Source organism: Corythoichthys intestinalis, chromosome 18 (genome assembly GCF_030265065.1).
Source record: "Corythoichthys intestinalis isolate RoL2023-P3 chromosome 18, ASM3026506v1, whole genome shotgun sequence".
NCBI classification, from domain to species: domain Eukaryota; kingdom Metazoa; phylum Chordata; class Actinopteri; order Syngnathiformes; family Syngnathidae; genus Corythoichthys; species Corythoichthys intestinalis.
In genome coordinates, this window is record NC_080412.1 from 18,509,622 (window position 1) to 18,525,143 (window position 15,522).

The 15,522-nt window shown below is 38.4% G+C and overlaps 1 protein-coding gene across 4 annotated transcripts in view; it reads right to left on the minus strand.

The window, feature by feature from the left end:
• Positions 1-731: 731 nt before the first annotated feature.
• slc8a4a (solute carrier family 8 member 4a) overlaps positions 732-15,522 on the minus strand; it is a 71,235-nt gene continuing 56,444 nt past the window's right edge. For 3 of the 4 annotated variants that reach the window (XM_057821258.1, XM_057821257.1, XM_057821259.1), the window contains 2 exons: positions 13,261-13,533; positions 732-2,250 (listed from right to left, as the gene is read on the minus strand). In XM_057821258.1, coding sequence (XP_057677241.1) covers positions 1,871-2,250; positions 13,261-13,533 — 653 coding nt within the window. In that variant the 3' untranslated portion in view covers positions 732-1,870. The remainder of the gene's footprint in view (positions 2,251-13,260; positions 13,534-15,522) is intronic. The other variant, XM_057821260.1, reaches the window with a different exon arrangement.

Here is a 15,522-nt window from a genome sequence, read left to right on the forward strand (position 1 = left end):
CTGACACAGTCAACCTCTGCTGCCACCTGCTGTCAACACTGTTGGATATGCCTCCTAGCATGCTTTGCAGCGCTACAGGTGTAAATAACAATCAAAATTCATGTTCTCTGTTAATTGTTTCTTCATTTACTCTTCCAGTTGTTTCATTAATCGCAAGCTCTGGTATTCTCAACACTTTATTTGACAGTGGCACCATAAAACTGTCATAAGACCATCATAATTATGACATGACACTGCCGTGAGCATTAATGAATGCTTATGACGGATCTCATTTTGTGTCATCCGGCAAATTATTCCACTTTTGAATAGATGTAAAAGATCTGACCTGGACAAAAATGGACTTAAGTGACATAATTTGCCAGATGATACTAAATGACATCTGTCATAAGCATTCATTGATGCCCATGATAGTGTCACGTCACAATAATGACGATTTTATGGCAGTCACATGACGCCGCTATCAAATAAAGTGTTACCTATTAACCCAAATAAATCAACAAATAAACCGCACTGGACTATAAACCGCAGGTTTAAAAATGAGGGGAAAAAGTAGCGGCTTATAGTCCGAAAATTATGGTAATAATAAGCAATGGACATCAAATCTAATTTAACTCCATGGGATGGATGGCATTGAATGATAATTTTTAAGTGGCATAGAAAGCGATAAATGTCCATCCCATTTTGACTAGGAGGTCTAATAGTATTCCTGGAAATTAAGACCACAAGGAATCTTTATTACAAATTACCAACATTTATTTCATTTTTTTTTATACATGAAACATGCATTTCAATATATTGGAATTTGACACTTCTACTGAAAGTATTCTTTAAATATGGCTTTACAAATAAAATTAAAAAAGTACATTTCAACTTCTTATGTGGCACATATCATCTTTTACAAAAAAAAAAAAAAAAACTGAAAAAAAAAGGACAGTTCTACTTCTTATGTGGCACATATCATCTCTTAACAAACCAGTTCAGTGATTGTGCTTGTACTCAATGCAAAAGGGACTTTTGCTTTTTACTGTGCTTTTTTTTCTAAAAGTCATGTTAGTGAATGGTCACAGTGTCAGTGTGATAGAGAAGAAATATGATGAGTCACTGAACATTAAGGATATTTGTATAACTATGATAAAATGCCTTTCACCAATTTGTTTCACACAAACACACAAATGTAAACACGCTCAAATTGTAAACACAATTTAAAGCAGGCACTCTGCCCTGGGGGACTTTTTATTATAATTATTAGATATTTTTTAAGAAAATTTCTTTTAACAATGACTATACCAAACGTGACACTGATGAAGAGCATTAAGAGATTACTGCTGAGATTCACTTTACAGGAGCACATCGACACATCATTGTTCAAACGTTACACACTATACTTTTAAAATAGATTTCCGAGAAACTTTTGATCTGATACGTGCAGAAAAATAACGAGTCTTTCACAAAATCCGCACACAACGTTCATCTGTCACATGATATACAATGAATATTTAATGTAAAGCTCATGTAATAAATACAGTATCATTGCACACGTGTGTTTCAATTACTTTTCCCTTTCTGTTTATGCAAGTTGTCATTCGATATGCTTGTTTTAATTGTAATATAAATTTTTCTAGAAAAAAAATATCATAAAAATGTAAAAACTCAAGTAACTGTCTATTAACCTAAAGGTGAAAGGAAGCAATAATGTTTAGCAATGGTAAAATTGTTTACTGGATTAACATTAAATTATTGAGTTAGCGGCAAGATAATTGACAGTACAGCTGTAAACATCTTTGAAAATAGAAAATAAAACAACAAAACAAAAGAGTAAACATATTCCTTGCAGTGTATAAACAAGAATAGGAGCCACATTTACAGTGTCTCAGAAGCCATCCACGTGACAGTATGCCTCTAGCGAGGACAGCAGAATGTAGATGAACCACAGGGAGAGGAAGAGAAAGAAGGTAAGGAGCTTGGCTGTCCGTGGGCCCCCAAGCTCCCCGCCCGATATTCTCGGACGGCGGCGGTAGAGCAGCACCAAAACGCACACCAGCGCCATGATGGTGAACAGGGTGACAGAGAAAGCCAGAGATCCTGGGTGAACCTTGAAAGTCTTGCCTTTGCTTTTCCAGTAAACAGAGGCGATGGTCCACGCCACCCCGATGCCCAGGAATACGTTGACGGCGTTGCTGCCTGTCACGTTCCCGATGGATGCATCAGCGTATTGGTCCTGGATAGCGGCCACTTTACTTGCAAATGTGTCTGCAGCACAAGAAAGGACACAAGGAAAATTGAATCTGGTTTTATACACAGTAGCAAAATGGATGAGAAGGGTCTGTCTGCGGCTTGCAAGATAAAGACCGCATCTGGAAATAAGGCCGTCACATGGTCCAGCTAACCCTATTTGTAACCCTAACCTTAACCACGCCCCTGTCCCACAGGCACATTTTCTCTAAATAACCCTATTTGCAACCCTAACCTCAACGACGCCTCCGTCAACAAGGCCTCTAAAAGAAACTAGCTAGTTGGCCAATAATTAATACAGTGAATAAAATGAGTATTTGAACACCCTGTGATTTTGCAAGTTCTCCTACTTAGAAATGATGGGCGAGTTTAGAATTTTCAATGGTAGGTGCTTGTCCACTGTGAGAGGCAATCTAAAGAAAAAAAATCCAGAAATCACTGTGTGTGGTTTTTTACAATTTATTTGTACTATACTGCTGCTAAAAAGTATTTGAACACCTACAGTGCCTTGCAAAAGTATTCGGTCCCCTTGAATCTTGCAACCTTTCGCCACATTTCAGGCTTCAAACATAAAGATATGAAATGTAATTTTTTTTGTCAAGAATCAACAACAGGTGGGACACAATCGTGAAGTGGAACAACATTTATTGGATAATTTAAACTTTTTTAACAAATAAAAAACTGAAAAGTGGGGCGTGCAATATTATTCGGCCCCTTTACTTTCAGTGCAGCAAACTCACTCCAGAAGTTCAGTGAGGATCTCTGAATGATCCAATGTTGTCCTAAATGACCGATGATGATAAATAGAATCCACCTGTGTGTAATCAAGTCTCCGTATAAATGCACCTGCTCTGTGATAGTCTCAGGGTTCTGTTTAAAGTGCAGAGAGCATTATGAAAACCAAGGAACACACCAGGCAGGTCCGAGATACTGTTGTGGAGAAGTTTAAAGCCAGATTTGGATACAAAAAGATTTCCCAAGCTTTAAACATCTCAAGGAGCACTGTGCAAGCCATCATATTGAAATGGAAGGAGCATCAGACCACTGCAAATCTACCAAGACCCGGCCGTCCTTCCAAACTTTCTTCTCAAACAAGGAGAAAACTGATCAGAGATGCAGCCAAGAGGCCCATGATCACTCTGGATGAACTGCAGAGATCTACAGCTGAGGTGGGAGAGTCTGTCCATAGGACAACAATCAGTCGTACACTGCACAAATCTGGCCTTTATGGAAGAGTGGCAAGAAGAAAGCCATTTGTCAAAGATATCCATAAAAAGTCTTGTTTAAAGTTTGCCACAAGCCACCTGGGAGAAACACCAAACATGTGGAAGAAGGTGCTCTGGTCAGATGAAACCAAAATTGAAATTTTTGGCCACCATGCAAAACGATATGTTTGGCGTAAAAGCAACACAGCTCATCACCCTGAACACACCATCCCCACTGTCAAACATGGTGGTGGCAGCATCATGGTTTGGGCCTGCTTTTCTTCAGCAGGGACAGGGAAGATGGTTAAAATTGACGGGAAGATGGATGCAGCCAAATACAGGAACATTCTGGAAGAAAACCTGTTGGTATCTGCACAAGACCTGAGACTGGGACGGAGATTTATCTTCCAACAGGACAATGATCCAAAACATAAAGCCAAATCTACAATGGAATGGTTCAAAAATAAACGTATCCAGGTGTTAGAATGGCCAAGTCAAAGTCCAGACCTGAATCCAATCGAGAATCTGTGGAAAGAGCTGAAGACTGCTGTTCACAAACACTCTCCATCCAACCTCACTGAGCTCGAGCTGTTTTGCAAGGAAGAATGGACAAGAATGTCAGTCTCTCGATGTGCAAAACTGATAGAAACATACCCCAAGCAACTTGCAGCTGTAATTGGAGCAAAAGGTGGCGCTACAAAGTATTAACGCAAGGGGGCCGAATAATATTGTACGCCCCACTTTTCAGTTTTTTATTTGTTAAAAAAGTTTAAATTATCCAATAAATTTTGTTCCACTTCATGATTGTGTCCCACTTGTTGTTGATTCTTGACAAAAAATTAAAATTTTATATCTTTATGTTTGAAGCCTGAAATGTGGCGAAAGGTTGCAAGGTTCAAGGGGGCCAAATACTTTTGCAAGGCACTGTATCTATTAGCTAGAATTGTGAGCCTCAAAGACCTGTTAGTCGTCTTCAAAAAGTCCAATGAATAAGTGGCGTGGAGGTGGACTTTTGTGTCTGACTTGTTGACCTGTTTGAGGCGGTGAGCTGCATATAAACACCTGTCCATCCTATACAATCAGGAAGACTCCAATTCCTAACATGGTCAAGACCAAAGTGCTGACCAAAGACACCAGAGACAGAATTGTAGACCCCTACAAGGCTGGACAGGGTTACGGCGCAATTGCCAAGCAGCTTGGTGATATAACATCCAGTGTTGGAGCAATTATTACAAAATGGAAGAAGCTAAACATGATTGTCAAACTCCCTCGGACTGGGGCTCCATGCAAGAACTACCTCGTAGGGTCTCAATGATTCTAAAAATGGTGAGGAACCGGCCAAGAACTACACAGGAGAAACTACTCAATGACCAGAAAGGAGCTCGGACCACCATTTCCAAGGTTACTGTTGGTAATACACTATGACACCATGGTTTAAATCATGCATGGCATGGAAGGTCCCCTGCTTAAGCCAGCACATGTCCAGGCCCGTTTTAAGTTTGCCAATGACCATTTGGATGATCCAGAGGGGTCAAGGGGTGCTAAAAAAGCTATTTACATCTTAAACATACATGTGCAACACTAAAATGGCGTAAATTAATGCTTAACACGGCAAAGTCGTTAAGTGAGAGAGCTGTGTGCAGTTGTTGTGTGCAGCTAACATGGCAAACGTAAGTGAATATTATTTTCTTTAAAGTAAGTTTGTCGTGTATTCTTTGGAATCGCTGAACTCGCGGTCATTTTTAACCTTATGCGCATGCCAAATTTGTCAGAACACCGGCAGAAAAATACAGCAAATATGTTTTTAGCCCCGTCGTGTTAAGTGCCGGGAAAATACAACTCACCCGCTGAATCAGTGGGAGGGCTGAGCTTGTTTCGTTGAGACGAGATGGTCCCGAGATGGGAGAGTGAGAGAAGCCCGCTTCACAAAGATACGATGTTGGAAATTGTAGCACAGTTTTCAGTGCTCTCCTAGCGATGTCAGTATATTCCGAAATGACTTTAATCCAGAACCTAAGTACAGTTGTTGTCTCAAATGTACGTTTAGGGTAGCCGTCATTTGCGATCTCTACAAGCTGATATTCCTGTTGCACAGACATGCTCGAATCATTTATTCACATACGGGTCGCGAATCCACTCCTTCGCAGTTCGTGGGTCTTTAGTGATTAGGAAGTAGCATAGATTTTGTTTTCTTTGAGGTTGTAGGCTCATCTTCTGGCTCGTCAGGTTGCCTTTTCCCCGTAAAAAAATCTGTCCAAAGATGTCTGTTTTTCAGTCATTCTAGTGTGGGGGCTAATTATTTCCGGGAAGAAATGTGATGGGCGACGACCTACGTCATAAGTTATTATCGAGGCCAAGCACACATAGATATACAAAACAAGATGTACTGCTAACAGTCCAATCAATGCATTTCTATGACGACCTCCTATCCTGTAGTTGTATATCTAGAGTAGACGGAGATATTGGTGTGTTAAGCAGCACAGGCCAAAGTTAATCGGCCAGAATGCAGTCGTTAATAAATTATTTATTATTTCTGCACGGACCGGTACCGGTCCGCAGCCCGGTCGTTGGGGACCCCTGGACTAGACGACTGCACTTTACTAAGGAGACGATGACCAGGGCCATGTATTGTGAGATTTTGGGAATAACCTCCTTCCCTCAGTTAGAGCATTGAAAATGGGTCGTGACTGGGTATTCCAACATGACAATGGCTCGAAGCAGACAGCCAGAATAACCAAGGAGTGGCTTCGTAAAAAGCATATCAAGGTTCTGGAGGGGCCTAGCCAGTCACCAGATCTAAACCCAATAGAAAATCTTTGGGAGGAAGCTCAAACTCTGTGTTTCTCAGTGACAGGCCGGAAACCTGACTGGTCTAGAGAAGGTCTGTGTGGAGCAGTGGTGCAAAATCCCTACTGCAGTAAGTGCAAACCTGGTGAAAAGTTACAGGAAACGTTTCACCTCTGGAATTGTAATCTAAAGCTACTGTACCAAATATTAACATTGATTTTCTTAGGTGTTTGAATACTTATTTGCAGTAGTATGATTCAAATTAACTGTTAAGTGGTGGGGTAGCGTGGCTCAGTGGTTGAGTAGTTGTCCCTCAACCCAGAGTTTGTGGGTTCAATTGTCCGCCCTGATGAACTCATCTAAGTGTCCTTGAGCAAGACACTGAACCCCACGTTGCTCTTGGAGTTGCGTCACCAGTAGGTGGATGGCGAGATAGTGTAAAGCGCCTTGAAAGGTGGAAAAGTGCTATATAAGTATAACACCATTTACCATTTTAAAAAAATCATACATTGTGATTTCTGGATTTTCTTTTTAGATCATCTATCAAAGAGGACAAGCACCTACCATGAAAATTTCAAACCCGCCCATTATTTCTAAGTGGGAGGGCATACAAAATAAAAGGGTGTCCAAATACTTGTTTTCCTCACTGTATGTTTATAAAACAATCTATGTGCACTATCGTTGTGCTTTGTTGTAAGGAATAGCCTGACTCGGCCCCATTTCTAGACCCGTCTTGCGTGCCGCGGAAAGATACAATTACAAAACGATAACGCTTTCAACTTATTGGCCACCATAGACATCTAATGATGAACTCATTGAAATTCACATTACACGGATGTAAAGAGTCGCAAGATAGGACATCTATCATCGGCAATACCACTGAAGGAGTTAATAACACCTGAAGAAAAGGCATGGGACCTGACATGCGTGGGAAACAATGATCCTAGCTGCAATTGTATCCCTCATTGTGGCTAATACAACTACGTTTATGTAAATACATATGCGTTTTAACATTGCTGTGTTGTGACATATTGTCAGACATGCCCCCAATTCCAGACACACACCCTTCTTGCAAGCTGCAGACAGATACAATTGAAATGGATGGATAGATGCGAGTCATGGTGGTGCCTTGCAAATCAAATTAGAGGCACAAGATGGTGCTAGAGAGGGATATATTTTCTCCAGTTTTATTTTATTCAAGCAAAAACTACAAAAGAGAAAATAGGAAAGAAAGAAAAATATTCAATCAACATAAAGATACAGTATATAAAATGCAATGTTGATATTATTTTCATTTTTAATGTAATTAGAGAGAAGCAATGTTTTTTTTTTTGCAATGTGAATATTTGATCGGAAAAATATTACCAGTTCCTCACTAGTAGATGTCCAATCCATGTTTATGTTATTTTATGTTTTCATCTCATGTGCGAGCCTGATCATTAATATTCTTCAGAAACAGCCCATCCCACACACGTCCACCGAATGATATTTCAAAGAATAAAACACCTATTTAGTTCCGAAAATATTACCTGACCATTATAGAACCGTGGTCTATTATATAATCTGAAGGGCACTCTACCCGGAAGGCTGATGGCCCTTCACTCTATCGCCAAGTTTCATAAACCTCGCCCCCACATTAAAAAAAAAAAAAAAAAAAAAAAAGCACATCGTGGCATATTTGAAACTATTCCATTGACTTTAGTCAGCAGAACTGTGTATAAATGTTGAGGACTCAGCATTTGCTCTACTGTGCAATAAAAAAGCATCTTTTGTGTGATGCGCCAAGACAAAGCGAGCATTCAGATGACGCAAGATGGTGGCAGAGCACTACAGTGGTTCTTTGACTAGGAAGCGATCTGACTTGAGAGTTTTCAAAGATGTGAGCCGTTACTAATTAGTGTGGCTAACATGATTTACATTACATTGAGAGACGCACTCATCAAAAAAAGAAAGAAAAAAAAGGTACCGTTACTATTGTGCTCGTATTGTCAGTAGTCTGTATACTGTCTGTTTATGTATGTTTTCCATATTTTGTACAGATGTTCAGAAATGTAACTTTTTCTACAGTAACAGTAGAAAAATAACTTTTACTTTGAGTAAATTTTAAAGAAGCTACTTTTTAGTTTGAGTAATTTTTATACACCAGTACTTATACTTTTACTTGAGTAGAATTTAATCAATGTAACAGTACTTTTACTTGAGAAGATTTTTTTGGGGTACTTTACCACTTCTATGTAATATTATAGCCGCTTTCGCACTGTAGGAACTGACCGCAGTTCCTGGAGTCCTGGGGGACGATGTAATCATTCTGCGGGTTCCCACATGTAGGAACAAGGGACCAGGAACTTGAGTTCCAAGAACCATTTTAGTTCCTACTTTGAGGTAGGGACTTTCAGTGGGGCTGCAAGAATTCGATTAAGTACTGTAGGTGTTTTGGGGATCTGCTGAAATCAGCAGCTACACCCCGTCCATACTTGCACCCTTCGAGGAGCCGAATTATTTCTTGGAAAAAAAAAACTCCCCTGAACTAAATCTGTGTACTCTTCCAGTCACGTCGTTAAATCGAAACTATTCCCTTCAAACGTGCATGCAAGAATTGCTGCTGTGTTCTCGACGGTCTCTATTTCGTTGTTTTCAGTTCAACTTAGGTTTTGCTGTTTTATTTTGCCAGAGGTGGGTGTGGCGAGTAAATTATGTGTCTCTGGCCCCGCTACAACGTCACAGCAGTTAGTATAAGACGTAGTACCCATGTGCGAACACGACTGCCCTTGCATAGGATAGTTCCTATAACTATATTGGGGAGGCCTATAGTTATAGGAACTACCTAAGTACCCAGGTTCCTACACTCAGAAAAATGCACATGCACTATTTGAACAATCACTTGAAAAAAGGTTCTTGCATTAATACCATGTTTCATTTTTTTGAGTGAACAATCCGAAAGCAGCTATGGTTAGTATTGCACCGATACCATTTTTTGGCTTCCGATAGCAATTCTGATACCTTTGTGGAATCGGCCGATACTGTACTGAAAAAAGTTAAAAAAAAAAATAAAATAAATGAAAAATAAAAAAATCTATCTATATATAACGGAAAACACAGACAAGGCTAAAAAAGCAGTTTCTGCTCTTGCACCCCTCTTTCAAATAAACTGCTGTATTTTAAGCCAAAAGAAATGTTGTGTTCGATAGAACAAAATGTCTATATGCTGCTATAGCAGATTCATAGAGCATTAAGCCACCGATCTATTTTTATTTGTTCGTTTTACCCTGGAAATCCCCTTTTACAGATGTCGCGCAACCGCTTTTGTTTCAACCCAGCCTTAAAAAGAGGGTAATTATTTATATTTATTTTTCATTTTTAGCTTAGAATTACTAATTGATGTCTAATATTTATTAAAAAAAAAAAAAAAAAAAGACTTTAAATTACTCGCATATTTTTAACTTTTACACAAAGTACGTCACAATGAAAAAAATAGTGTTTGTAAAAGAGTCACGGATATCTACCTCATAACTATCGCTTAATTGTATTTTTTTTGTTACTGTCGCATTTTCCTCGATATTTTAGCTGACAAATACTCGATCCAAACAAAGAAAAGAAAAAAAAAAAAAACGTTCAAAAGGGCAAAAATATGAAAAAGAACATCTTGACCACTCCTTGATATCTGCGATTTCTGCATCGTGACCCTTGTTATATTACCATGTTTAACCCATAAAATCCCCCCAAAATCCGGCTGTGGCCATTCACATATGTGTCTTTACACTCGGTGGTACATGCTACATGGAGTTTTTGGATCGAAAAGAGGTAAGTACGCGATAGTATCTCATTAAAATCATGGCGTCTTTAATTATGCTCTCGTGTGCTCTCACCTCCAGTTAGGGTTTTGCTGTTTAAAAAAAGTTTTTTTTTTTTTAAAGTGCCCCCCTGTTCAAAATTTTTCTTCCCCCAGAAAGTTGAGATTTTAAGCTTTCCAATGATGTGTCACACGTGCATATCGGACAATTTTGAAATTTGGCCAAATTGGGGGTGTCAGAGCAGAACTTCAAGTCACCTGTGTGTTTTCTGCCATAAATAAAAAACACCGACAAGGGTGAAAAAGCAGTTTCTGCTTTTGCACCCCTCTTTGAAATAAACTGCTGTATTTTAAGCCAAAAGAATTTTTGTGTTTGATAGAACAATATGTCTATATGCTGCCATAGCAGTTTCGTAGCGCATTAAGCCCCCGAACTATTTTTAATTTGTCCATTTTACCCTGGACACCCCCGTTTACAGACACCACGCAACCGCTTTTGTTACAACACAGCCATAAAAAGAAGGTACCTATATTTATTATTCGAAACGCATATAATTTTTAGATTAGAATCATTAACTGATGTCTAATATTTAGTTTAAAAAAAACGACTTTATAAAATTATTCACTCGCATATTTGAAACTTTTAAACAAATTATGTCAAAATGAAAAAAATAGTGTCTGTAAATAGGTCACGGCTATCTACCTCATAACTATTTTGTTTCATTATAATTTTTTTGTTACCGTCGCATTTTCCCCAATATTTTAGATAATAAATAATCGATCCAAACAAAGAAAAACTGGGGAAAAAATGTTTAAAAGGGTAAATATTTAAAAAATATAAAATATAAAAAATAAATATTTAAAAAGACTCCTTGATGTCTGCGATTTCTGCATCTCGACCCTTGTTATGTTATCGTGTTTCACCCATAAAATCCCCAAAAAGTCCGGCTGTGTCCATTTACAGCTGTGTCTTGACGCTCGGTGATCCATGCTACACTGTTTTTTGATCGAAATGAGGTAATTACACGATAATAACTTGTTAAAATCATGGTGTCTTTAGTTATGCTCTCTCATGCTCTTACCTCGAGTTAGGGTTTAGGGGTTTAATTTTTTTTTTAAAGGCCCTCCTGCTCAAATTTTTTCTTCCACCAGAAAATAGAGATTTTAAGCTTTCCAATGATGTGTGTATATATATATATATATATATTAGGGCTGTCAAAATTATCGCGTTAACGCGCGGTAATTAATTTTTTTAATTAATCACGTTAAAATATTTGACGCAATTAACGCACATGTCCCGCTAAGAAAGTATTCTGCCTTTTGGTAAGTTTTACAGCAAGACTTTTTGTGCTGTCCAACAGTGAACTCTTGTGGTCGCTTTGCGACATGGTTTATTGTTTTCTTTCCAGTTCATTATGGCTGCACGACATCTCGGGCTGATAATGTTGTGCTTATATGATCCTTGGACAAGATTTGTCCGTAAGTATGGTTGTTGTAAAGAATGTACATATTATGTTAGTAAGCGAAATGTTATATTTTTTGTATGAGACACTTTTTCTTTATGTTTAGTGAACCTGTATAGCGTGCTAAGCTAACGTTGTTGCTAATGCAATGCTTGTGTACTTTTTTTTTGTAGTTTTACAACGGTCTAAAGAGGACAATGGTTTGAGGCCATTTTATTAATAAATCAGGAGAAAAAGGAAGAAGTCTAATTATTAAGGCGTCGTTCACTAGCTGTCTAGCTGTGGAAAAAGTAGACGCTTCGGAGTGAGGACAGCATACACAGATTTAAATGACAGTAGAGTGAAATGCCCACTACAGTCCTTTTGTACCGTATGTTGAATGTATATATCCATCTTGTGTCTTATCTTTCCATTCCAACAATTTATTTTACAGAATATATATATAATTTACAGAAAAATATGGCATATTTTATAGATGGTTTGAATTGCGATTAATTGCGATTAATTACGATTAATTAATTTTTAAGCTGTAATTAACTCGATTAAAAATTGTAATCGTTTGACAGCCCAAATATATATATATATATATATTCTTTTGATACTAAATTTCTGCATACTGTTTTAAATGTTAAGTAATTCTATCATCACTTGGTCATACAACCCTTAACTCATTGGGGGCCATTGACGTCTTCTTGTGATAAACTCCTTGAAATTCACAGCAGAAGAATGATAGGATGCCACATGAATGGACGTCTATCTTCATTTTGGAAAGGGCGACAAGTGCTCCTTCATATGGCAGTGTCCGTAGCTGGCGGCCATCTCAAATATCTTGAAAAGTACCGTAATTTTCAGACCTCAAGCCGCTACTTTTTCACCTCATTTTGAATTCTGCATCTTATAGTCCAGTGCGGCTTATCTCTTGATTTATTTGAGTTGAGCCTTTATTTGACAGCGGCGTCAGAAGTCTGTCAGAAGACTGTCAGAAGCCCGTCAAAATAATGACATGACACTGTCATGGACATTAAAGAATTCTTATGATAGATGTCATTAAGTGTCCTCCAACTAATTTTGTTTCTAACTCCATATGCGTCCAATCCGGATCTTTTGCAACCATTCAAAAGTGAGATAATTTGCCAGATGACACTTAATGACATCTGTCATAAGCAGTCATTATTGCTCATGACAGTGTCATGTCATAATTATGATGGTCTTATGACACCGCTGTCAAATAAAGTATTACTGGTTAATATCTTTTGGTGTAAATATCTCACAATACAGTGAGAACAGCTGCGGCTTATTGTAAAGTCTGGTGCAGCATATCTATGAACAAATGCCGTTTTTGTGTCAAATTTGGTGGGTGGCAGTTTATAGCCAAGTGCGCCTTGAGGTCAGAGAAGCATGGTAAATACTGTGCATTCTCGGCACATTATTTCTAGTCACTCGTTCAAATTAAGTCATTTTAGTGCTATATCGTTCCTGATACTGATGCTGGTATTGGTATCGGTAAAATACTAGTGATTATGGCCATTAAAATGACCAGCGCTTCTTCCCTGAATTTCAAACTCACAGCTACAATTTGACCAAATCGCCCCTGAACCAAATTGCGAGACGGCGTGAAAGGTAGGTCAAGATATATTGAAATCAAAGTTCCAGACAATTGTTGAGATGTATTTTGTCAGCACTGAGTCAAGACAGTGATTGAAGTAAAGGTTACACAGTTCTTCGGAAACAGCTGCTCCCGCAATGGAGACAAAGCTCAGCTTTAACAAGACCAGACACTCACCGGGGACAGACGTGCCCAGAGCCACGAACACCACGGCGGTGACGGAATCCTTCAGCCCGACAGTGCACCCGAAATGAGAGGCCAGGTCCCCGGTTACGGCGGTCAGGACGCCGATTAGCGAGATGGACACAAAGAAGCAGGCCCAGCCATTCCAGTACTCGGTGGGTGGGACGAAAGCAAAGAGTACCTTCCAGAAAACCGTCAGGAAATGCATTATGTAATCAAAGCAGGAGGGCAAGCGCTCCTCGCCACTTTCTTCCTCATCATCATCACCTGGGAAAAGTAGAAGAAGCTGCAATGAACTCATTCACTGCCATTGATAGTGATAGACATCAAATCCGTTTGATCTATGATAGCTGGCAGTGATGGAACGAATGAGTTTGTCCCCTTGTAGACGTGTTATTAATGGCAGTCAATGCGTCACTTATTGAAATAACATTAAAGTCATTAGAACAGTCGGAAGGTTGTGGATGTGTTTCTGTAGTTTGCGGGTTTTGTGTGGTAATATGCAAATATTACTATGTTGTTAATGTAAGAGCAGCTCATTTTTAGAGCAACCTTGGTTCATCTGTTGCCATCAGCCCCAACAAATTAGTTGATAGCGAATTGAGCTTCAAGTGTATGCTGTAAAAAAAAAAAAAAAAAAAAAAAAAAAACAAAACAAAAAAAAACACTTCCAATAATTCATTGTGATCGAGGATTTTAAGTAGACATAACTGAAATTCTTAAAATGTTGAATTCAAACTACTTAACTGAAGTCCATTCCAGTTAACTTCAAATGCTGGGTTTTAACAGTTGATTTTGATTTTAATCAGTTTTGTTTTTAGTTTTCCTTCAAAACTTGAAAATCCAAGTGAAATTGGTTTACTTAAATTTATTGTTTTTTTTTCTTTTTTTCTTGGTGTAGAGCAGTGCCTCTCAATTACTCCCACCCACCGCCCCAAGAAGATGTAAACATTTCACCCCCCCATGCCACCAAAAACACATCCAAACTGTTAAAATGTAATCTCAAAGTACAATTTTGGACCATTTGATACTGGAAAAATAAAATTCAATAAAATCAATAAACAATAATACATTCAAATTGATTAGCCACGTTAACTCAGAGTACAATATGCCAAACAATTTGACCGAAAAAACAAAATAAAATAAAAACAACAGTGTCATTGGACAAAGGGACAGTTTTGATTTTTGCTGCAGGCAGTATCAGCTCCTTTGCTATTTTGTGGGTTGATTTTGTACTGAGCAACTTGGTATGCTACCTTATATGATGTTAACAGTGCTCACTGGCTCGCAAATGTAACACTGACAAGGCAGGATTGTTGGCAATATTTGGAACATTTTCACTGAAAAAAAAAAAAAAAAAAATCGAGTGGCATATCAATGTGATTGGGGTCTAATGTCTTTAAGTGACCTCATAATTAATTTGGCTTCCTGTTGTCTGCTGCAGACATTTTTAGACACCGTACACAGACTGGTCTTTTCTCGTCTCCCACTGTATTAAAAGTCAAAGCCAAAAGCCAAACGCTACATACGCTTTGTCATATTTCCTCGTTTTAGCTCTTCATATCTCCAGTGCTCTTTGCTGTGTGCTCTTGTTTGGTTAAAAAATACTGCGCACAATCTGAAAATGAGCGTGCCATTGCCACCCACTGAGTGGATGTGCAATTACACTTTATTGTAGTACAGTAAAAAAGTATGTTCTCCAAGGTGCCCCACTATTTGAGAAGTACTAGTGTAGAGTCATATACAGTAATTTTAAACTATAAAGCGCATCTGACTATTAGTCGCAACCCACATAATTTGACAGAAAAATGGCATTTGTTGGCAGTTGTTTGTTAAGACGCACCGGACTATAAGCCGCAGATTTCCTCACTGTATTATGAGTTATTTACACCAAAAGATATTACCCGGAAACACTTTATTTGACAGTTGTATCTTAAGACTGTCATATGACAGCCATAATTATGTAATGACACTGGTATGAACATTAATGAATGCTTTTGCCAGACGTCATTAAGTGTCATTCGGCAAATTATCTCACTTTTGAGTGGATGTAAAAGATCCGGACTGGACATAAATAGAGTTAGTGAAAAAAATTACTGGATGACACTTAATGACATCTGTTATAGCATTCATTAATGCCCATGACAGTGTCATGTCATAATTAATGTCATAATCCACAAATAAGCTGCACTGGACTATAAACTCCAGAGTTCAAAATGAGGGGAAAAAGTAGTGGCTTATAGTCTGAAAATTACA